The 20,773-nt window shown below is 39.1% G+C and overlaps 1 protein-coding gene across 15 annotated transcripts in view; it reads right to left on the bottom strand.

Moving 5' to 3' along the window:
• The window catches only part of RXFP1 (relaxin family peptide receptor 1), a 100,212-nt gene that overhangs the window by 62,220 nt on the left and 17,219 nt on the right, over window positions 1-20,773 (bottom strand). For 13 of the 15 annotated variants that reach the window (XM_026499555.4, XM_026499554.4, XM_048212152.2 and 10 more), the window contains exon 2: window positions 4,549-4,686. In XM_026499555.4, coding sequence (XP_026355340.2) covers window positions 4,549-4,686 — 138 coding nt within the window. Of the gene's footprint in view, window positions 1-4,486; window positions 4,687-10,550; window positions 10,647-20,773 lie in introns of those variants that run through there. The other 2 variants (XM_057310153.1, XM_026499557.4) reach the window with 2 other exon arrangements.

Raw genomic sequence — 20,773 nt, 5'->3', positions numbered from 1 at the left:
CTTTTTAAATGTCACTTGTATTTTTAATAATTGGTCTTTTTGATTAAACAGAATGCTGTTCATTTTCATATGTCAACATTTAAGGTCTTTATATACACCTATAGCTAGAACTTGAGTTATTTCATCTGTGAACTGAATATTTTATTTTTGTGAATGAATTCCCTGCTCATGTCAGGGGTCCCTAAGACAACAAATTTGCAAAACTTTCAGAACAGATTGCTTATACTGTTTTGACTTAACTTGCTTCACACTTCCCTTCATACATATAAACCAGGATTTCTCTGTTTTGAAGTTCAATCAAATATAAACAATTCCTGAGATCGAATTAAAAAGATGTGAACTCCAGAGTAACTACTGAATATAGGGTCAATAATCGGCACAGATTGATTGCTTGTTTTGTATATATATATATATCTATATAGATATATATAGATATATATATATTCATATGTACATATATATGCATTTTTATATATGTACTTCACTTAATTCTCACAACAAATTTATTATTCCAATCTCACAAATAAGGAAAATGGGACTGACCCAAAAAATGATTTGCCCAGGTAACAAGAGATAGAAAGAGGCACTTCGAGGATCTGAGCCTGAACTTTCTGAAACCTGGTTGAGGAATCTTCCAAAAATTCTATTTCTACTTAAAAAGAAATCAGAGAAGGTAAGGAAAAGTCGTTATTGCTGTTATGATTATTTTTGTAAACTACTGACAATATAATAATTTTACATGAGTGAATTTGGAGTGCTAATTGGGGGAAATTGATTCCAACTCAGGATTAAATAGTTTTTTAAGGAGATTTCTGTTTTAGTCAATGACAAGGATTAGGAATCTTTTCTGCCTTTCAATAACTATAAAGCCTTTTGCAAAGTTGATGTTATAGACACTGTTTTTATGGGAAGTTTACATGTGCACAAATATACAGCATTTAATAGTTTTCAGGGAATTCATAGAACTTGCTGAACGTTTTCTCAAACCTCAGTCTACTGACCATAAAATACAAGCCACTATTCTGGGATACACAGCCCAAGGGTGGAGGAGGGGTAGCAGGTATCTGTTGAGTGCTACATAGAAATTAAAAGCAACAGTTTGGGGTTTTTTTCTTTGGAGGTAAAGATATTAAAATCTTTTTAACAGCCAGTTTACAAACTTAATGAAGTGAGCTAAATGATAATTAAAGTCTAATTTATGAATATTGTGACGGACTTGGTTTGAGAGAGAAAAGAAGAGAGGAAAAGACAAGCATGAAATAGAAGGGGAAGTTAAGAGAGAGTGAAAAAACGGATGGGGACAGTTACAGGGCAGAATGGAAGTGGGGAGACACATGGAAACGATGAGATGGAAAGAGGGAGAATGGCCCTCATATCCACGGAGAGTGGAAAAAACACTGCGAGGGAGAAAAAGTCAAAGAGATGGAAAAAGAAGAAATCATGATGGATGGATACAACTCTAACCGGATTTTTGTTCCAATTGGTACTGTTTTCACAAGAGTTAAGCCCGTGCTTGTCATCAGAATTCAAATTCTAAGTATAAAGAAATAGGCCTTAATATTTTCCCTGTTATAGTCTCTCTATTAAAATTCGCCAGGATAATTAATCGGGATAACTAACACGATTAAGTTCCAAATACACAAATCTACACAGTTTATCTTCTCCCCAAATAAACTATAATTACACTTTCAGAAGGTGTGGGAAAGCTTATGTACCTCCTGACTCTTCCATAATCAATAGGACACGCGCACCCACCCACCCACACACACGCACACACATCTACTTATATAAACGTATAACTACAAAAGCAAGAGCATGGAAAGATCTCATTCCTCCAAATACGAGCCGCTGTTTCAATAAGTAAAGTATGGCTGTTCCTAGAAATATTTAAATTGTTTAACTGACAGGACTTCCTAAAGTCACCAGGTGGGGACTCTGAGTCACTGCGAGTTAGTATCAACGTGGGAAAAACAGCGATAATAGCGCCCGTGGTAGAATGCGCAGAAGCGCTGGAGTTGCTGCCCTCCCTCTGCCCAAGCCCCCTGCAGTGTGACTTTGCAGCTCCTCTCAGCAGGGGGAGGGGTCCGTTTCACCTCTTGAAACAGAGCCGGCCTTGTGACTCGCCTTGGCAGGGACGTGGGGTGAGTGTGCCAATTTTGAGCCCAGGTGTCAAGAGGTCTTGTACGCTCCCAGTTCACTACTGCTGGGTGCCCTGTCTCTACCGCGAGAACAAGCTTGGCTTAGCCCGCGGGGGGACACTCTGGAGCTGAGTCATTTTGGTTATCTCAGCCGAGGTCCCAGGCATGACGACAAAGCCGATCCACAGATAACCGCAGATGCATGAGAAAGTCCAACTGAGCTGGGAACTGCGGGGCTGCTCGCAGCCCAGCCCAGCCCAGCCCAGCCCGGGTTGTTGACCCACAGAATGGCCAGCGAAATAAATGATTCCTTCTTACGTCACTAAGTGTGTAATAACAACAGCTCGCTGATACACAAGTTAACATTTACTGAATGCTAATTATGTGTCAAGTACTGGGGTAAGCACCTAAGATACAGTATCTCATTGAATCTTTTTAAGACCAGGTGGACATAGATACTTTTATTATTCTCATTTCACCGAGAGGAAAACAGCCATTTCTACCCTCTTCGTAGACACAACTGAAGTCCAGATCTCTTGAGCCTGATCTCCACACTCCAATGTCATAGTGCCTCCATCTGAATTTGCTGGTTGGTGAATAGGAGAAATTTTGAGTAACTAAGGATTATCACCTTGAGGATTGTTACTTCTGTTGCTTGGTTTCTTTAAAGTTAGCACTAAAGCAAGAGCTCCCAAGCTTTTTTTCACTGAGAAACTACTTTCGGTGGTGAATTTCCTGTCCCACCACGTTTTTTCCTGCTTCCTGCCAACATTTCAATTGCTGGGAAGCTCTCAGGCCACTCTCTCTATCTGAACTGCTCGCAGCTTGAGGGGGAAGTGGCTGTCAGAGCCCAGAATGCCTTTATCTTTGTTTTGTTTTATTTTTTTAATTTGTTCAGTATTCAGGTACTAACAAGAGAGAATATATATATATTTAGATCATATATAAAACAATATATTTATATTTTTATACTTATATCTTTACACATAATATATTTATATATTTTATATTATTTATAAAAAATATATATTTATACATTTACAATTAATATATATTTAAATATTTTATATTCATATATATATTTAAATTTTACTTATTTACTTGACAGAGATAGACAGCCAGCGAGAGAGGGAACACAAGCAGGGGGACTGAGGGAGGAAGAAGCAGGCTTCCAGCAGAGGAGCCTGATGTGGGGCTTGATCCCAGAATGCCAGGATCACGCCCTGAGCCGAAGGCAGATGCTTACTGACTGAGCCACCCAGGCGCCCCTATATTCATATATATTTTAAAATATATATTTTTTTAAAGAAGAAAACACATATGTATAGCCATCCAAATCAAAGGCCGTTTTAGCTTAAGCTCACCAGTTTAGAAAGCGTGTTTTGAGTTAACCTCCACCCCCTAGAAACAATGTTCCAAACTGAGAAGAGTTAACTCCTTCAAAGTGGTGCCTTAAAAAGTCTTTAATATTTGAGGGAGTGAAAACATCCAGTCCTCTTCAGTGTATTATTTATGCAGCATTTCAAATTGTTATGCATGTCTTTGTCCTCCAAGTATAGTACCTTATTTCTCCATGAGTGAGAAATCTCATTATTTTACATTATTAACCAAAGTTCATTTTCCTAGTGAGTCAAATCCAGCCAATTGAAATTCTTTTATAAATTTGTGTTTTTGAGACTTCAGAAATTTGAACAAAATTCTAACTGAAAGCCAAGTTTTCCAGATATTCTAGCTGGCCGGAAGCCCTACTTGTTGGCTTTATAAGATTATAGATATGGTTGTTGGTTAAGTAAGAGGTAAGCTGGACTTATTGTTTGTTCTTTTCGAGGAGATCTCCTTTGTCCTTCAGAACTGTAGTAAGCAAAGGATAAAGTACGATAGCTGTTAACACTTAACTAGTACCTGCTGTATGCCTGCTTTCTTCTAATCCCTTACATATAATCTTTCCAAATTCTCTTAGTGTAGGGACAATTTCCAAACCCTTTTCTAACATGAGGAAACGGAGGCAAAGTGAGGCTAAAATACGTTCTCAAGACTACATCATTGGTTATCGTTGTACCCGAGTTCCAACCCGGCTCTCTGGCTCCAGAGCCCATAGTCTCCGTTTCCACACCCTTCTGCCGGGAAGACGCTACCTGGACCGGTTTGCGGGATAAAAAACTTCACTATGTGCACCATCGCCACTTTCCTGAAATATTGGCTGTGAGACCAACACATCGAAAAGGATGGATATTTTAAGCTAATACAAGAAATGTAAGATTTCCTTAAGTGACATCTATTTTGTATTTCCACTTAGTTTTCTCTTTCCCCTTTTCTCATCTCGTTATGAGAGGTCTCAGCGACTTCACCTTCTCGGTGCTTGCGCCCCGGGTCCTGCGGTGACTACGGTGACTACGGGCGCTTCACTCACCGCAGTTGTCCTCATCGGCCTGGTTGCCGCAGTCGTCCACACCGTTGCAGTGAAGCAGCTGAGGCAAGCACTTGGTGGTATTCCCACAGGGGAAATAGCCGAGGGAGCACTTGACATCCTGGCCACTCCCGGGAACCACTGATGAAGAACGAGGAGTGAAGGTTAATACAAAGACATTCAAAAAAGTGGTTTCCTCCCAGTATGCTAACACGTGTAGTCTCATTCTGGCAGGTACAGCTCTCTCTATGGGAGCCTCGCCTTGCTTACTAGCCTGACGCCAACTATGTCCCAAGAACCTCCATGCTATTGGGACGTTCTTTTCCATGTCCTCAGAAGATGCCAGAATTCTCCTTTCTTTGCCTTTTCTCACGTGGAATGTCACAGATAACCGTCCCCCTGAGGCAGGTTGTGCGAGTGGAGTGGTTGGGGGGGTGTCCCCCCTGCTCCTGCAATCAATCCTTCTTTTTCTATGAAAGGTCTGCCATACTTTACAGTTTAACTCAGTTCCCTTCCTTTCCTTCAAAAACCTCTCCGCCAATCATTTTAAAAATCAGGAATTTATTGAGTGCTTACTCAGAATCAAGGTTGGTCTGGTACTAGAGGAAGAAGACATAGAGAACATCAGGAGAGAGCGTGCACGTGGTCACTCACAGATTGGACAGTTCCTATGCGGGAGGCTCCGTGCAGTATTTTGTGCAAACCGCATTGAATGAAACCAAGTTCCTGCCCTTTTCAGATGGGCTTCTTTCACTTAGTAATATGCATTTAAGAGTCCTCTGTGTCTTTATGGCTTAGTAACTAATTTCTTTTAGAACTGAAAAATATTCCATTGTCTGAATGTACCCACCGAAGGACATCCTGGTTGCATCCAAATTTTGGCAATTAGGAATAAAGTTGCTGTAAACATCCCCATGCAGGTTTGTTTATGTGTGGATATAAGGTAACTATACCACTTTAAAGCCTCAGATTTATATAAACTTTAAAGATTATTGGAGACTCCGAATGTAATTCTGTGGCTTATTATCCTTCTCAAGTTTGTACGTGCTTGGAACGTCCTCGAATATTGTCAATTATAAGAAAAAAGAACAGAATAGTTTGAACTGTCAATAGCATGTATTTTATAAAAATATATTGGTAATCTGTCATCAAGACATGAAAAGAATAAAAGTGACTATTTTTTTGGAAGATGCAGCAGGACATTTTAATAACAGGGCAAGCGACATTTTTATAGAGAAGAAATCTAGCTATGTCAGGTTTTGACTGTACTTAGTTTTTCAGAGCACACCATTTGATGAAGGAAATAGTTAAATCTATGTAATAATGAGCTATATTGTAAATAGTATTCTTACTTGTGAAATTATTTTAAAATTATCAATATTTTTTCAACAAACTAATTAAAATGAGGTCAAAGGACTTGTGTACCACAGGATGTCACTGGTAGAACATCGCACATTTCAGAGACTTCAAGTGTACATAAAATAAGGTTAATCTGTGTTGATACTGACTTTGGATATTTTTATTGATTTCTTAAGAACAAAATTTAAAATTCAAGGGTTTCAGGGGCAACCGGCTGGGTCAGTCTGTAGAGCATGAGACTCTTGATCTTGGGTTCATGAGTTCGAGCCCCACATTGGATATACAGCTTACTTAAAAGAAATAAAAATTGAAGGTTTCAGAAAAATTCTTTGATGAATAGTCAGCCTTCAGCCACAGTTACTATTTGAAGAAGTTTTAACTAGACATACCTGCCTGTGTTTTCATGCTGCTGTTTTGAAAATTCTTCTGGAGTAACTTGTTTTTATGGATATTATGCTCTTATGTCCTGTCTTTTAAGTTGATCTTTAGAAGCAGATAGAGCTCTTCAATGATTGTGCCATGAAATTAGTTCCACATTTTTATAACATTATGATTTAAAGATATACTTAAAGTCTTAAATAGTGCTATTTTTAAAATAACTTATTTTGAGATGATCTCAAAATTAAAGTTTCGAATATAGTATAAAGAATGATTTTTTCCCCCTGAATCATTTGAGAGTAAGTTCCTGATCAGATGCTCTATCACACTTAGAAACTTTGGTTGTGTTTTTTCTATAAACGGGCATTCTCCTACATAACCAAGCTAGAACCATCAAAATCAGAAAATTAACATTGATACCTTACTACCATTTCAACCTCAGAACCCATTCATGTTTCACATATTGCTCAAAAGTCCTTCATAGTAAAAGGATTTAGTTCATAATCTTTGCGTTTGTCATATTTCTTTAGTTTCCTTTGATCTGTAGTTTCTTAGTCTTTATCTTTCACGACCTCGATACTTTTGAAGATTGTAAGTTAAATATTTTGTAGAATGTCCCTAAATTTTGGTTGTATGATATTTCATCAAAATTAGATTTAGATTATGCACCTTTGGCAAGAAATTCACAGAAGTGATGCTCATTTCGGCCTGTTAGGTTATGCCAAATATTGATTTGTCCCATTATTGATGATGATCACTTTGGTCACTTGGTTAGGGTGATGTCTCCAAAACTCCTCCACTGTAAAGTTAGCCTTTGTAATTCATAAGCATTTCATAGAGGGGTTGCTAGTTCATTCTCCTTTTCTCCCATTACATATCTCTTACTCCCTTCTCCGACAATGAGAAACTCCTTTCTATTTTCTTTAATATATTTATTATCTTGACAAATCCTCTTCCAGCATGGTTGCCCTTCTCAACCCCATTCAGTTCTGACTCCTGGGGTAATGGGCATTTTTCCTCCATAAGCACTCTCCTTGCTCTGTTAGAGAACTGATACACAGTGCCAGGTACCAGCTCCCTCTGTGGACACTCTCCTCACCCCAGCTTGGCCCCAAAATTCCTCTTTGGGTTACCACAGCTCCTTCATCTTGCTCAGCACAGAAGAATACCTTTCTCTGATTCACCAAATAGCTTTAGGGCTCCATTGTTCAGAAACAGAATGACAGAGTAAGGGGCCATTACCTTATAGGTAAATTATAGGCTATAGGAAAATTTTGCAGAAGTTGAAAGGGATCATATTATGCCACCCCAAAACATGCCACTTTGGCATAAGTATTATTTTAAACTGAAGACAATTTTAAAAAAGCAAACGTAAGAAGAGCTCTCTGCCCCTCCCCCATCGGCCTGAAAGCAGGGCAAAAATTTCCCTTTATGAAGGTTTCTTCCTCCTCCCTCCATACGAGGAGGAGAACAACTCTTGTCACTATAGAAGGAAAGTTGGCACCAAGGTGAGTCTGCACAAACACACCTTACTAAAATAACCCTTTTCTTCCCTCTCAGGACTAAAATCTTAATAATAAACATTTTTTGGAGGCCAAGCTCCTAGTGGTTTATCATTAATGGAATAAAACTTAGCTTTTACTTTTTGACAGACCTTGACAGAAATGCACAAGCACTTACAATTTTGTCTAGGGAACTCACCAAAATGCCAACTCAGTGAAATTATAACCCTTATTCTGTAACAACCTTAAATGTTAATATGGAAACATTTAATATGGTTGCTCTGAAGTCAATGCCTTAAGGGCATCTCTGTTCAGTTAAATTTAAAATAAAGTAGGTGAATGTAATTGGTACATTTCATTAAAATGTTTGCTGTGTTTCTGTACAGCTATGACTTGCTTAAGCACTAAGGTAAGAATTTCATCGGATTCTATAATTTATTTCTAGCATTCGAAATCCTTTTTACGATCTATGGAAAACATGCAATATCCTATTTTCTTAGAGAATTACAACATCAAAAGTATAGAGGTAGTTTACCAAATACCTTGTTAGGAAGTAAAATAAACAAACGCACACACCCACACGCTCACACAAAAACAGACTTTCCCTACATTTTATTTTATTTTCTTAAAGATTTTATTTATTTGAGAGAGAGAGAGAGAGAGAGAGACCACAGAGGGAGAGAGAGAGGGAGAAGCAGACTCCCCGCTGAGCAGAGCGCTCCACACAGGGCTCAATCCCAGAACCCCGAGATCATGACCTGAGCTAAAGGCAGACGCTTAACCGACTGAGCCGCCCAGGTGCCCCCGGTCCTTTATTTTAAAAGACAATTTCTATCTTAAATGATGACTGCCAATAACTATTTAAGATATTTAAATACAAAACAAAAGTATCAGTCGTAGCAGAGGGTTGTTAAATACATGGGGCAATTTCAGAGCTATGTATTCACATATGTAGGCTGAACACTAGTCTGTATAGTTTGATCTTATTTATGAAAATAAAGGCTATATAATACTTGTGTTTATAAAATGGTGATGTATTCACAACAAACCATCAACAGTGGTCATCTATGGGAAATGGGACCAATAATTGGAGAGCAAAGGGGAGACTTTACTCTGTGGTTTATATCGTTAAGAAAATTTGGATTTGCTTTTAAAAAGTGAGTATTCCTTTAATAATAAAAAATAATCTGAAGTTATTTGCAGGTAGTTCAAATGTGTGAAAATTTGGTTTCTTAGCTATAGATTAAAAATCTCGTTTGTAACAGTAGTTCGCTCTCTTCAGACCTTTTGAAACAAGGTAGGTCAGTGGTTCTCAATCAGAAATGATTTGTTCCTTGTACCCCAGGGATCAAATGGCAAAGTCTGGAGACATTTTTTATTGTCAAAACTTGGCCGGGGGGGTGGGTGCTGCTGTTGGCATCTAATACGTAGAGTCCAGGGATGCTGGTAAAGAGCTCACAATGCACAGGAATCTTCCCTGAACAAAGATTTATCTGTCCTAATGTCAGTAGAGCCCAGGCTGAGAAACCCCGGACTTGCCATTGTTGAGGAATCAATGGGAAAGCACTCCGTGCCTGTAGACGACCAACGCATGAGCTCACTTGCAGAACAGGCAATCAATTACTTAATTAACACTCAGTGGCGATCCATCTTCTAGTGGAGACTTTCCAATTGATTTTAAGAGATTTTAGAAGTAGATGGACATTACCAAACAGAGGGACCAGGACAGCTGCTGTGTCTCTGGATTGCTGTTGTTTTGACAATTGGGCAAGAGGCTGTACCTTGTTTTGTCCACTAATGCCAGGGAGGACGTTCCTGGTAGTTAGAAGGAATAATTTCTTAACTACAAGGATTATTAAACAATGGATGGGTTACTAAGACAGTCTTTGGAGGTCTGAAAAATTAGATAGATAATTTAAGTATATTCTGCCAAAAGTAAAAGAATCAACCACAAAACATTTTCAGGCCTCTTGAACTAGTTCCATGAATCTATGAATAACAAAACTGTTGTGTAAAAGAAGGCATTATTTAAAAGGACATTTTGGACTTCAAATTTGAGAGTTTGAGATGTGTGTGCTCTGTATTAACAAAAAAAATCTTGAAAAAAAATTAAATTGTCTATACCTCAATAAAGTTGAAAAAATAGCCCCCCCCTCCAAAAAAATTCATTTGTCCTGACAAGATCCAGTTACTCAATAGCTCTTAATGATATTGCCTCAGCCCATTTTCTCATTTTAAATATTTTATTATGATTTTTCTCATAACTTACATTGCTTCAGATAAATTAAACCTGGTTTCCAAGAATTACACCTTCCTCTAAGTGGAGGAGATTAAAAACACACTTACTGTGGGGTGCCTGGGTGGCTCAGTCAGTTAAGCATGTGATTCTTGATTTCAGCTCAGGTCATGATCTCAGGGTCATGAGACTGAGCCCTGCTAAGGCTCTCTGCTGGGCGTGGAGCCTGCTTGGGATTCTCTGTCTCCCTCTTCCTCTGCCTCTTCTCCCCCTGTCTCCCACGTATGTTTGCTCTCTCTCTCTCTCTCAAAAAAAAAAAAAAAAAAAAAAAAAAAAGAAACAGATGCACTTGTTATGATGAACACTGAGTAATATATAGAATTGTTGAATCATGATATTGTACACAGGAAAGTAATATAACACTGTGTGTTAATTATACTTGAATAAAAAATAAAATCCCGTTCTCCTAACTAAAACAAACAAACCATTCTTCCAACAACAGCAACAAGGAATTATGACTTCATTGTTACCTGTCCTGATTCCAGTCTGACTTAAGGCCTCCCACAGAACTGACCTGAGGACAGACTGTTTGCAGTCCCCAAATGTGGCACGCACATTGCTGTTTCCTGCCAACAAAATGTCAGTAAATAGGCAGTGTGATTTCCTTATTTACCTGCCAATATCCTATACTTTCTTTAGGATTCATGTATCACCTTCCTCTGAAAGCTTCTATTTCTTCTCTAGGCTGGATTGTATACCTCTTCTCTGTTTTCTTAGCAGCCTGTACATATCCCGTTTCAACAGCCCCCTGTTGCACTATATTGTAATTGTTGTCCACATATGTCTCTTCTGTCAGCATTCTGGGGACAGAGAGACTGTGTCTCAAATCATAGTCATATTCCCTGTGCTTAAGTAGTATAAGATGTCAATAAATACTTAGAAATGAATGAATGAGTGAGTGAATTAATGAGAATGAATGATATGTGGTGAATTGAATTAACTGGAGATGGACTGAATTTTCATTAGCATTATCTACTATTCTCACCAGATTAATAGTTCATGCCCTATTTCACTCATACCCTACCTATGTCATTAGTCTAGGAGAACGTAAGAACATGCCATTAAAAATAACTTCCCATAAAAACCAAGATAAAGAACCTAGAAAAATGAAGCAAAATACATTACATTTTTATTACATTCACATGTTTCATTTTTTTCCATTAATTTGATCTGATTTTTAAAAATCCTGGCTTACATAGCAACTTCTTAATAGACATGTCTCATGAGGCAAGAAAAACAAAAGCAAAAATGAACTATTGAGACTTTATCAAGGTAAAAACTTCTGCACAGCAAAGGAAGAAAATCAACAAAACTAAAATGCAACCTATGGAATGGGAGAAGATATTTGCAAATGACATATCTGATAAAGGGTTAGTAGCCAAAATATATATAAAGAACTTTTCAAACTCAACACCCCCAAAACAAATAATCCAATTAAAAAAAGGCAGAAGACATGAATAGAAATTTTTCCAAAGAAGACATTCAGATGGCCAACAGACACATGAAAAGATGCTGAATATCACTAATCATCAGGGAAATAGAACTCAAAACTACAATGAGCTATCACCTCACACCTGTTAGAGCAGCTAAAATTAACAACACAGGAAATGACGGGTTTTGGTGAGAATTCAGAGAAAGGGGAACCTTCTTGCGCTGCTGGTGGGAATGCAAACTAGTGCAGCCACTGTGGAAAACAATATGAAGTTTCTTCAAAAAGTTAAAAATAGAAGTAACCTATGATCAACAATTGCACCACTAGGTATTTACCCGAAGAATACAAAAATACTGATTCAAAGAGATACATGTACCCCAATGTTTATAGCAGCATTACCAACAATAGCCAAATTACGCAAATAGCCTAAATGTCCATCAACTGATGAATGGATACAGAAGAGGTGGTTCATATATAAAATGGAATATTACTCAGCCATCAAGAAGAGTGAAATCTTGCCATTTACAACAACATGGGTGGAGCTAGGGAGTATTATTATGCTAAGCAAAATAAGTCGGTCAGAGAAAGACAAATACCATATGATTTTATTCATGTAGAATTTGAGAAACAGAACAAATGTGCACAGAGGGAAAAAAGAGAGGCAAACCAAGAAACAGACTCTTAACTCTAGAGAACAAACTGATGTTACCAAGGAGAGATGGGGGAGTTTGAGGGAAGATGGGCTAAACAGGTGATGGGGATTAAACAGGGATTGCTGTGATTTTCTTTTTTTAAGATTTTATTTATTTGACAGAGAGAGAGAGATGGTGAGAGAGGGAACACAAGTGAGGGAGGGAGAAGCAGACTTCCCGTTGAGCAGGGAGCCCCACGCGGGGCTTGATCCCAGGACCCTGGGATCATGACCTGAGTCAAAGGCAGACGCTTAACGACTGCGCCGTCCAAGCGCCCCATGGAGGGATTGTTGTGATGAGCAGCGGGCATTGTGTGTAAGTGATGAATTTCTGAATTCTGTACCTGAAACTAATATTGTACTATATGTTAACTAACTAGAATTAAAAAAAAAATTTGGAGAAAGAAAAAAATCTTGGGTTATTTGTGGGGTCTTAGAACTTGGTGGGATAAAGCTTGAAAACAATGGTTGAGGTTTTTTTTTCTTTCCTGAAATTTTTTTTGCACGGGGTCTTCACTTATTTCAGTGATATTCATTATTTCACGAGGTGGACAAGTATAGCTGAGAACCAAGAAATACATTACTACTGGAATTAACTTATAAACTTTTAGATGAAGCATTATTATCAAAAGCCTGGATTTCCATTGCAAGAGCCAAAAATTTTTTTTAAAACATTTATTCATTTGTTTATTTGGGAGAGAGTGAGAGAGATCATGGCAAGAGGGGCAGAGGAAAAGGGAGAGAAAGAATCTCAAGCAGACTCAGTGCTGAGGGCCGAGCTGGTCTTGGGGCTTGATTCCACAGCCCTGAGATTGTGACCTAGTGAAAACCAAGACTGGGATGCTTAACTGACTGAGCCACCCAGGCACCCCTGCAAGAGCCAGAATTTTGAGGACAGAACATCTCTTTTCCTTTAAGCTCCAAAGGCTGATTTGTGTGGAGAACTTAGAACATAAAATTTATACATAAACCACAGAGTGAGAATGCATATGTGATGGTTAGTTTTATGTATTAACTTGGCTAGGCTGTAGTACCCAGTTTTTCATTCCAATACTAATCTAGGCATTACTGTGAAGGCATTTTGTAAATGTGATTAACATTCACAGTCACTTTAAGTAAAAGGAAATTATCCTTGATAATGTGGGTGGGCTTCATCCAATCAGTTGAAGACCTTAAGAGCAGAAATTGAGGTTTCTCTGAGAAAGAAGAAATTCTACCTGTGGACCATAGCATCAGCTCCTTCCCAAGAATTTCTAGCCCAATGAATTTCAGACTTGACCAGACAGACCCCACAACTGAGTAAGCCGATTCATTGAGATAAATCGCTATATATCTATATCTATCAATCTATACATGTATATGCATAAACACATACATATATATGAACATATATGCAAATAATATGAGCATAAAAATCACCATATGTATGTATGTGTGCATATATATATATATATAGAGAGAGAGAGAGAGAGAGAGATAAAAATAAAAAATATATATCCTATTGTTTCTTTTTCTCTGGTAGAAACTTGACTGATTTAGCATATGATGAGGCAATTTTCCTGCCTCCCAAAGATATAAGGATTCATCAGAAGACAGGAAGAAATGGATTAGACGGAATCTCCATTCCCCTGGGCTGGGACCAAATAATCTGGAGGGAAAGTAGTAAGAAATTGTACCCTGGATAGGTAAAGAGATCACAAACTTCAATGGACCTTCTTCACCGCATACCACCTGGTTTAGCCGCTGTCGAATAAAATGGAGATGTGTTTAAGGATAGAGACCCGAGCGCTCCTTTTTGCACTCTCTCATTTTATGAAACGCTGGACTGGAATGGAAGGGGGTCCTGAAATTTACAGCACTCCCCAGAGGGAACAGAAATAGTCAGGAATGAGCTAGCTGACTCAGAGAGCTCTCATGAGAGGGAAGAGGAAGATGCAGACTGACCCGTGTGAGGCAGACTGCAGGACAGTGCGGGGGAGCCGAAGCCTCCACAACAGGTATGACAGGGATAGAAAACCAGGAACTTAGCATGCGTGGTTTGGTTTCCTGTGTGAAAAATCCAGCCGTGGTCAAAAGGACCAAAAGCAGATGCCCCTCCCACCGGAGTCTAGATGACACAAAAAAGATGGCCCAGTATAGATCACTTCTGTTACGGAGAAGAGACATCGGGAGATGGAGAGCTTGGAGTTGGCAAAATATTAACCCAAAAGATATTGAAGGGAAAAAAGTAGGAAGAAAACAGGAGTGATTGGGTTACCTGGAGGTACACTAAGTTTTTGCTGTATGCAGGAGTGGGCATTCCGGTTAATTTTATTTACTGAGAAATGAAGTTCCATGATTCTGCCCCTATGCTCCTAAAAGGAGTTTTACTATTTCTGTGTTACTTGTGTCTAAATTGAGTCGTCAGAGCCACATTTAAAAAATGGCATATTCTATTGTGTGTGTGTGTGTGTATTTTAAAAAATCAAGCATTGTGGAGTTCAAAATATATTTTAAATAGGTTCTTTCCAGAATTACAGAATCACTGAGATGAATTCCAACCTTAATCTCCTCAAAGGCTACCAAGCTGCTATCATGCAGATCCTTTCTGGAAGAAGCTAACTCCGTAAGCAAAGCGTGTAGGATTAGCTCGTCTGGCATTGCCGGGGAAGAGCTGCTTGGTTTATTCTGCATGCTCAGTGACCGGCTATTCCTGGGAAGCATTTGGAAAATCTTCATTGAAGGAGGAAGTAGTAGCTCTCGAAACAGAGTAGTTGAGATTCACGAATCTGGCGGCTGTTGATTGGCAGCATTCAAAATGTATCCCTTCTACATTCACTTTTAATGGCAAAGTCGAAACTTGAGTTCTACCCAACTCTGTTTCTCTTGGACCTGCACTCGTGGGGCTAAATTTGGCAAGAAAAAGCACATGATCCATTTCATAACAGGACCTGAATATTGGGGTGCTCTTAAGGCTGCTCGGAGGAGCCCCACTCTTCCCCCCACGGCCTCTCCCCACAGACCCCCCTCACATGCTCCGCCTCCTCGTGCTTGCTGCGGACGAGCCCTCTTCGCTCTTGCCTAGAGTCGGCGTCCCCCGGAGCTGCAGGGACCACCTCCTCTCCTCTACTCAGGGCACAGTCCAGTGGTTCCTCCTGCTCGCTAGACATTACCAGTTTTTACCACTTTCCCAGCTCATTCTAAACAGCCTGAAAACGTGCTGTTATGTCTCCCTTCTTAAAAACAAAAGAAAAAAAAATTTCATGACCCCATTTCCCATGCCAGTTCCATTCCCGTTTCTTGTCTCCCCCTTTTAGCAAAACTTGTCAACCATGTTCTGTACTGCTGTCTGTGATATAATTTTTCTGTTTAGCTTTACCTCCAAAGTTTCGGAGAGCTATCAAATACTACCTTAATCTCCCTTTGTGACTTTGGGTTACCGTGTTGAACAGCACAATGATACCTTTGGGCCTTTTGAGGGGATTTGTGTCCTATAAATGTGAGCACAGACTCCGGTCTTTTGTAGAGTTTTTCTCCGCAATTCTTCGCCAGCTGTGTCTTCACCCATCGTTAATGTTTGCCTCTGTAGTCTTAGTCCTCTAGTTACCATTTCTAATTTTGTACGTGAACTGCCTGTAGCTACAAATACAGATACTCAGACATGGGAAACTTCTGTGTAAAGAATGAGCAAATACGCTATGAGCGAGGGCCTGAAAAGGGCAAGATTTCTTTCCTCTTCTTTTGTTTTTTAATGGTTTTTAAGAATCGAGATTTTTGAGGTTCCAGGATAAGTGATCTTGGGTGAGATGTTATTATAAACATTTCTGAGGGCTTAGTATTCTGTCGTAATAAGTGTTCTGTAAGAATTTATTGAATGGATGCAGATATTTTCCAACACAAAGAGTAGCCAAAGTTTCTGAATTCTCTATGCGTTTCTAGCTTATTTCTCAAATCATGACAAAACAGTTTTCTCGACTATCCAACCATCACATTTTATTCCTACTCACTGGTATGACAGCACTCGGTTTTATCGATTACTCTAGTGGTGCAGCCAAGAAATAGAGATCCTAAATCAAGGGCAGTTGAATTTCCTAATAGCTCTTCCATTTAGCACCTTATTCCCATTCCTACTGTCTCAACTATTTCCAGTCCGTATTATATTATGTCCAGGTAATACATTTTTAGTGGTTTTCTTTTGATTACACTTTTAGCCTTATAGTGAAAGTGGTCCCAACTCACCATAACCTAATTTTTTAAACCTAAGAATCCATTACTTGAACTTTCTCTCCAATCGGCAGTTCTTCCTCTCATGTTTTTGAGCACTTAGATTATGTGAGGCCTAGGCTAAGCATTGCACATGCCTTGCTTCATTTTATCCTCATGATAATCCCATGAAATAATTATTAATATTATCATGACCTTACAGTTTAGAAGGTAAGACAGAGGAGTAAGTTGTGTGGGAGCACAGAACTGGTAAGTGGCAGGATTGATTCAGACTCAGGTCTGACTCCCTTCAGAGCGTGTGTTCTTAACATGGTGCCTCAACTTATTCCCCCATATTGACCTGCTTGTGAGCCCCTGAAAAGTCATTCATATTTCAGCCCCTTCCTTTTTTGGCTTATGATAGGGTCCCTGCATATCTTCTTTTTCTAAATCTTACCCTTCATGATCAAGGTCAATTATACTTTCTGACTGACTTCTTCTTTGACTTCTACTCTGGGTGATCTGTCTCTTTTTTGAAATCTTTCCAGTGCAAGGAAGAGATACTACTTCATGAGGGTATTTTATGTTTGTGTAACCCTGGATGTTCTAAGATATTTCCTCACAAAGTCAAAGACGGACATAAAGCATCTAAACAGACATTTTCCTATTGTTTCTTGGCAGATGTGTTGGAGATGGCAACTTTATAAATTCAGACTCATGGTTCATATGGTGCAATGATTGCCAGTGAAGACAAAGATTTCTTACCCTGGTCTCTCCTTCCTTCATATTTAGAGAGTAAATAAAAAATTTAAAAAGGGGGAAATACCATTCTCATGATCTTTCTTCTTAGAGAAGTTTCTAGAAATAAACAAATGAATTGAGGAATCTTTGTGGAGAACTTTATATTTAAATGGCCAAGTTATAGGCAAGAGGAACCAAACAGAATAAAGTGGACAAATATGCACCATTTATTCTGATATTTAGTATCAATACTGATGTTTAGCAGAGTTATGTTTTATTCTTGGGTATGCCTCTAAACTGATGGGCAGATGTGGGCAAGTCATTTCCTCTTGCTGGATTTCGGATTTCCTCACATGTCGAGAGAGGAGACAGTACCGACTGTTGTTTAATATTATTTGATTCTGGGTGGAAGATAAAATGTTAACAAAAATGTTTGAAAGTTCGTTTTTCAAGGGGAAGTACTAGGAAGAGAAGATAAATGAAGAAAAATTGAGAAGAAATACAGAATAAAATTGAGAAGTAGAGAATAGATCCAGTTAAAGAGTGATTGGGAGGAGATAGAGGAATTTCTAGTTGCCCTACTCATAGCCTATTGCCCCCTTCCCTTTCATAATGGAATCCCCCCCCCCCTTTTTTTGTGGTGACAATGTGTTCAGTACCAGAAAATGAGATGACAGGCCTCAACATTAATGGTACTCCCAGTCCCTGTGTTTTCTGCTGCCTTGGCTGTGAGGCAGGCGATGTGACCAAATTCCTACTAATGAGATCTAAGAAGTAGAAGTCTTCTTGGGGAATTTCTGGAAAAGCTATTGCTTTCCTGATTAAAGGGGAAAGATGGAGTTTCATGTCAGTCTTTCCCTTCTTCCTGCTTTGAGCATGGACTTAATGTCTGGTGCATCAGTAGCCATCTTGGCATGCTTTGGGAAATTAGGATTTAACACCATAACCAATGCACAAAAGCTGGTAGAGTAAAAGAAAGAGCCTAGGATCTTAATGGTATGGCCGAACATCTGATCCAGTGTCAGCAGGCACTTACTTCTGGATGGTGTTCATGTGAGAAAAAGAAACTCTTATTTGTTTAAGCCACTGTTGCTTGGTCTTTCTCTTTGTGGCACCTGGAATGCATTTCTGATGCAGAGGGAAATGATGAAAATAGTGATACAAAACCCTACCCTGGAGGGGAGTATGAGAACTATCGGTGTATCTACGTAAAGGAACCTAGGAAAATGAAAATCCTTGCCAAATGGTGAAGGCAAAGTATGGGCTTAGGTTAAGGCTTCAGGAATGACTTTGAGCCCGGGTGGCTCAGTCAGTTAAGCATCTGCCTTCGGCTCAGGTCATGATCCCAGGGGTCCTGGGATCAACATCCGGGGTTCCTGGGATAGAGCCCTGCCTTGGGCTCCCTGCTCAGTGGGGAGCCTGCTTCTCCTTATACCCTGCTCATGCTCTCTCTCTCGCATAAGTAAATAAAATCTTAAAAAAAAAAAAAAAGAAATGACTTTGAAAGTTAGGACAGATTAGGTGTGATGTTTTTGTTTGAAAGTTCGTGGAGAACAATGAAAAGAACAAGTGAGATATGGAAACAGGGAGCCCTATTTTAAAGACAAAATAATGTAATGGGAGATGAGCCCCCAAACCTAGCATGTAGATTTCCTCTGGTATAGTTCTATGACAGCTTCTGTAACAGTCTTGCGTTGGGAAAAAAGCTATTATTTTAGGTATATATAAAAGTGTACCCTTGAATCAGACAAACCGAAACTAAAGAATGTTCTACAGAACAACATTCTTCAAAACTCACGTCATTGTCTTCAGATTAAAGGAGACTACAGAGCTGTGGCTGCTGAATGCAAGGTGTGATCCTGGATTGGAGCCTGGATTAGAAAAAAAAATAATTTTTTTTCTATAAAGGTCGTAATTAGGATAATCGATGAAATATGAATATGGATTTTATGTTAGTTTGATTTTATCAGTGTAAGATTTTTCTGAATTTAATCATTGTATGGTGCTTAAGAAAACTAATTCTTAGGAGGGAAGAATCATGATGTCTGCAACTTACTCTCAAATCGTTCAGCAAGAAAAATATGTGTAAGTTTGCGTTTTGGTGAGAGATTTAGAAAGCAAGTGCGGGACAATGTTAACAACGGGTGAATCCAGGTGAAAGGTATAGGGGTGTTCGTTTACTGCTTTTGTAATCTTTTTGTAGGTTTAAAATTTTTCAAAATAAAATTTAAAAAAGTTTGGTAGCTGTAACTTACTGTAGCTGAAAAGCTTTGTCAAGTTCCCAGGTTTTAAAATGTTTATTATTATATCTAACCTCCTCTCTGCCTGGTATTTGGGCACATACCCACACAATTTTTGAAAATATATGACATTACCTGGACACCGTGTGTGTGTGTGTGTGTGTGTGTGTGTGTGTGTGTGTAATGTAGGTATGCTTTAAGTTTCTGGGAGTTATGGGTGTAAGACACAAACAACTTTAAATGCCAGTCATATTATCTAAAGATATGTCATTCCATGGCATCTGTGTGTTTATGACTTAGAGTCTGTAGTTTCTTCTCCCATCTTTAACCCAAAGGACAATTTCAAAGGCATATTTATAGACCATGAGAGTTGGACGAGGCTTAATTGGATGTGACATAGATGTCTCAAGGTATGCAGAGGGGATATTACCTCTGAGGGAGAAATACAATAAGCAAGACTCTGAATATCATTACAGGGCTGTTCCAGGCACCACTGACTATTGACTGACTGCATGTCTGCAGGCTACAGGTTAGGTGACCACTTCCTTTTTAGAATTCCCATGGTGGCTATTATTTTGTTAATAACGTCTGTCATGGACTTAATTTTAATGCTTTTCCATATTGCTACTTATTATTCAGCAAAATCAGAGAGGCTTATTTAAATCTGAATATTTTCCTGTTTGTGCCTTTCCTTAGAATTGCCACAACCTCAGTCAACGGCAGTCCTCAACACTTGCTCCCCACATGGGTCCTGCATGTTCACAGTGTAGGCTATGTGTGGCTGCCGCCAGGTCAGGGTGGGGGGGGAGTTATTCTTGGAAGTTCCCAGTTGTGCCATTGGGGATTTTGTGCAGGTTTCATAACTTCTCAGTTTCCTCTTCTAGAACATGGGGATTAGTAAAATTTCCCTTCTGTGTTTTTTGGTGTGATTAGATGAAACTAATGGGTGTGAAAGTGTCCTTCACTGCCTTTCACAGAAGTCATGTGTACTATGTGTGAATTTCCCTTCTTTCTAAGTTCATTGCTTTTAATTTCTAGATTATTTCTATTGTAACTAACAGCTGTGCTGAGAGTATATCCATTCCATCCTATCCAATCATGGATCCATGAAATTGTAAGCATCATGGGCAGAATATTAGCCGAGCTGCTAAAAGTCACATGTAGCCCACTTTGATGCTAAGACTCTCTCTGAGGGGCGCCTGGGTGGCTCAGTTGTTAAACGTCTGCCTTCGGCTCAGGGCGTGATCCCGGTGTTCTGGGATCAAGCCCCGCATCAGGCTCCTCTGCTGGGAGCCTGCTTCTTCCTCTCCCACTCCCCCTGCTTGTCTCTCTCTTACTGGCTGTTTCTCTCACTGGCTGTCTCTGTGTCAAATAAATAAAATCTTAAAAAAAAAAAAAGACTCTCTC

Source organism: Ursus arctos, unplaced genomic scaffold, assembly GCF_023065955.2.
Source record: "Ursus arctos isolate Adak ecotype North America unplaced genomic scaffold, UrsArc2.0 scaffold_11, whole genome shotgun sequence".
Classification (NCBI taxonomy): domain Eukaryota; kingdom Metazoa; phylum Chordata; class Mammalia; order Carnivora; family Ursidae; genus Ursus; species Ursus arctos.
This window is presented reverse-complemented; position numbering and strand designations above follow the sequence as displayed.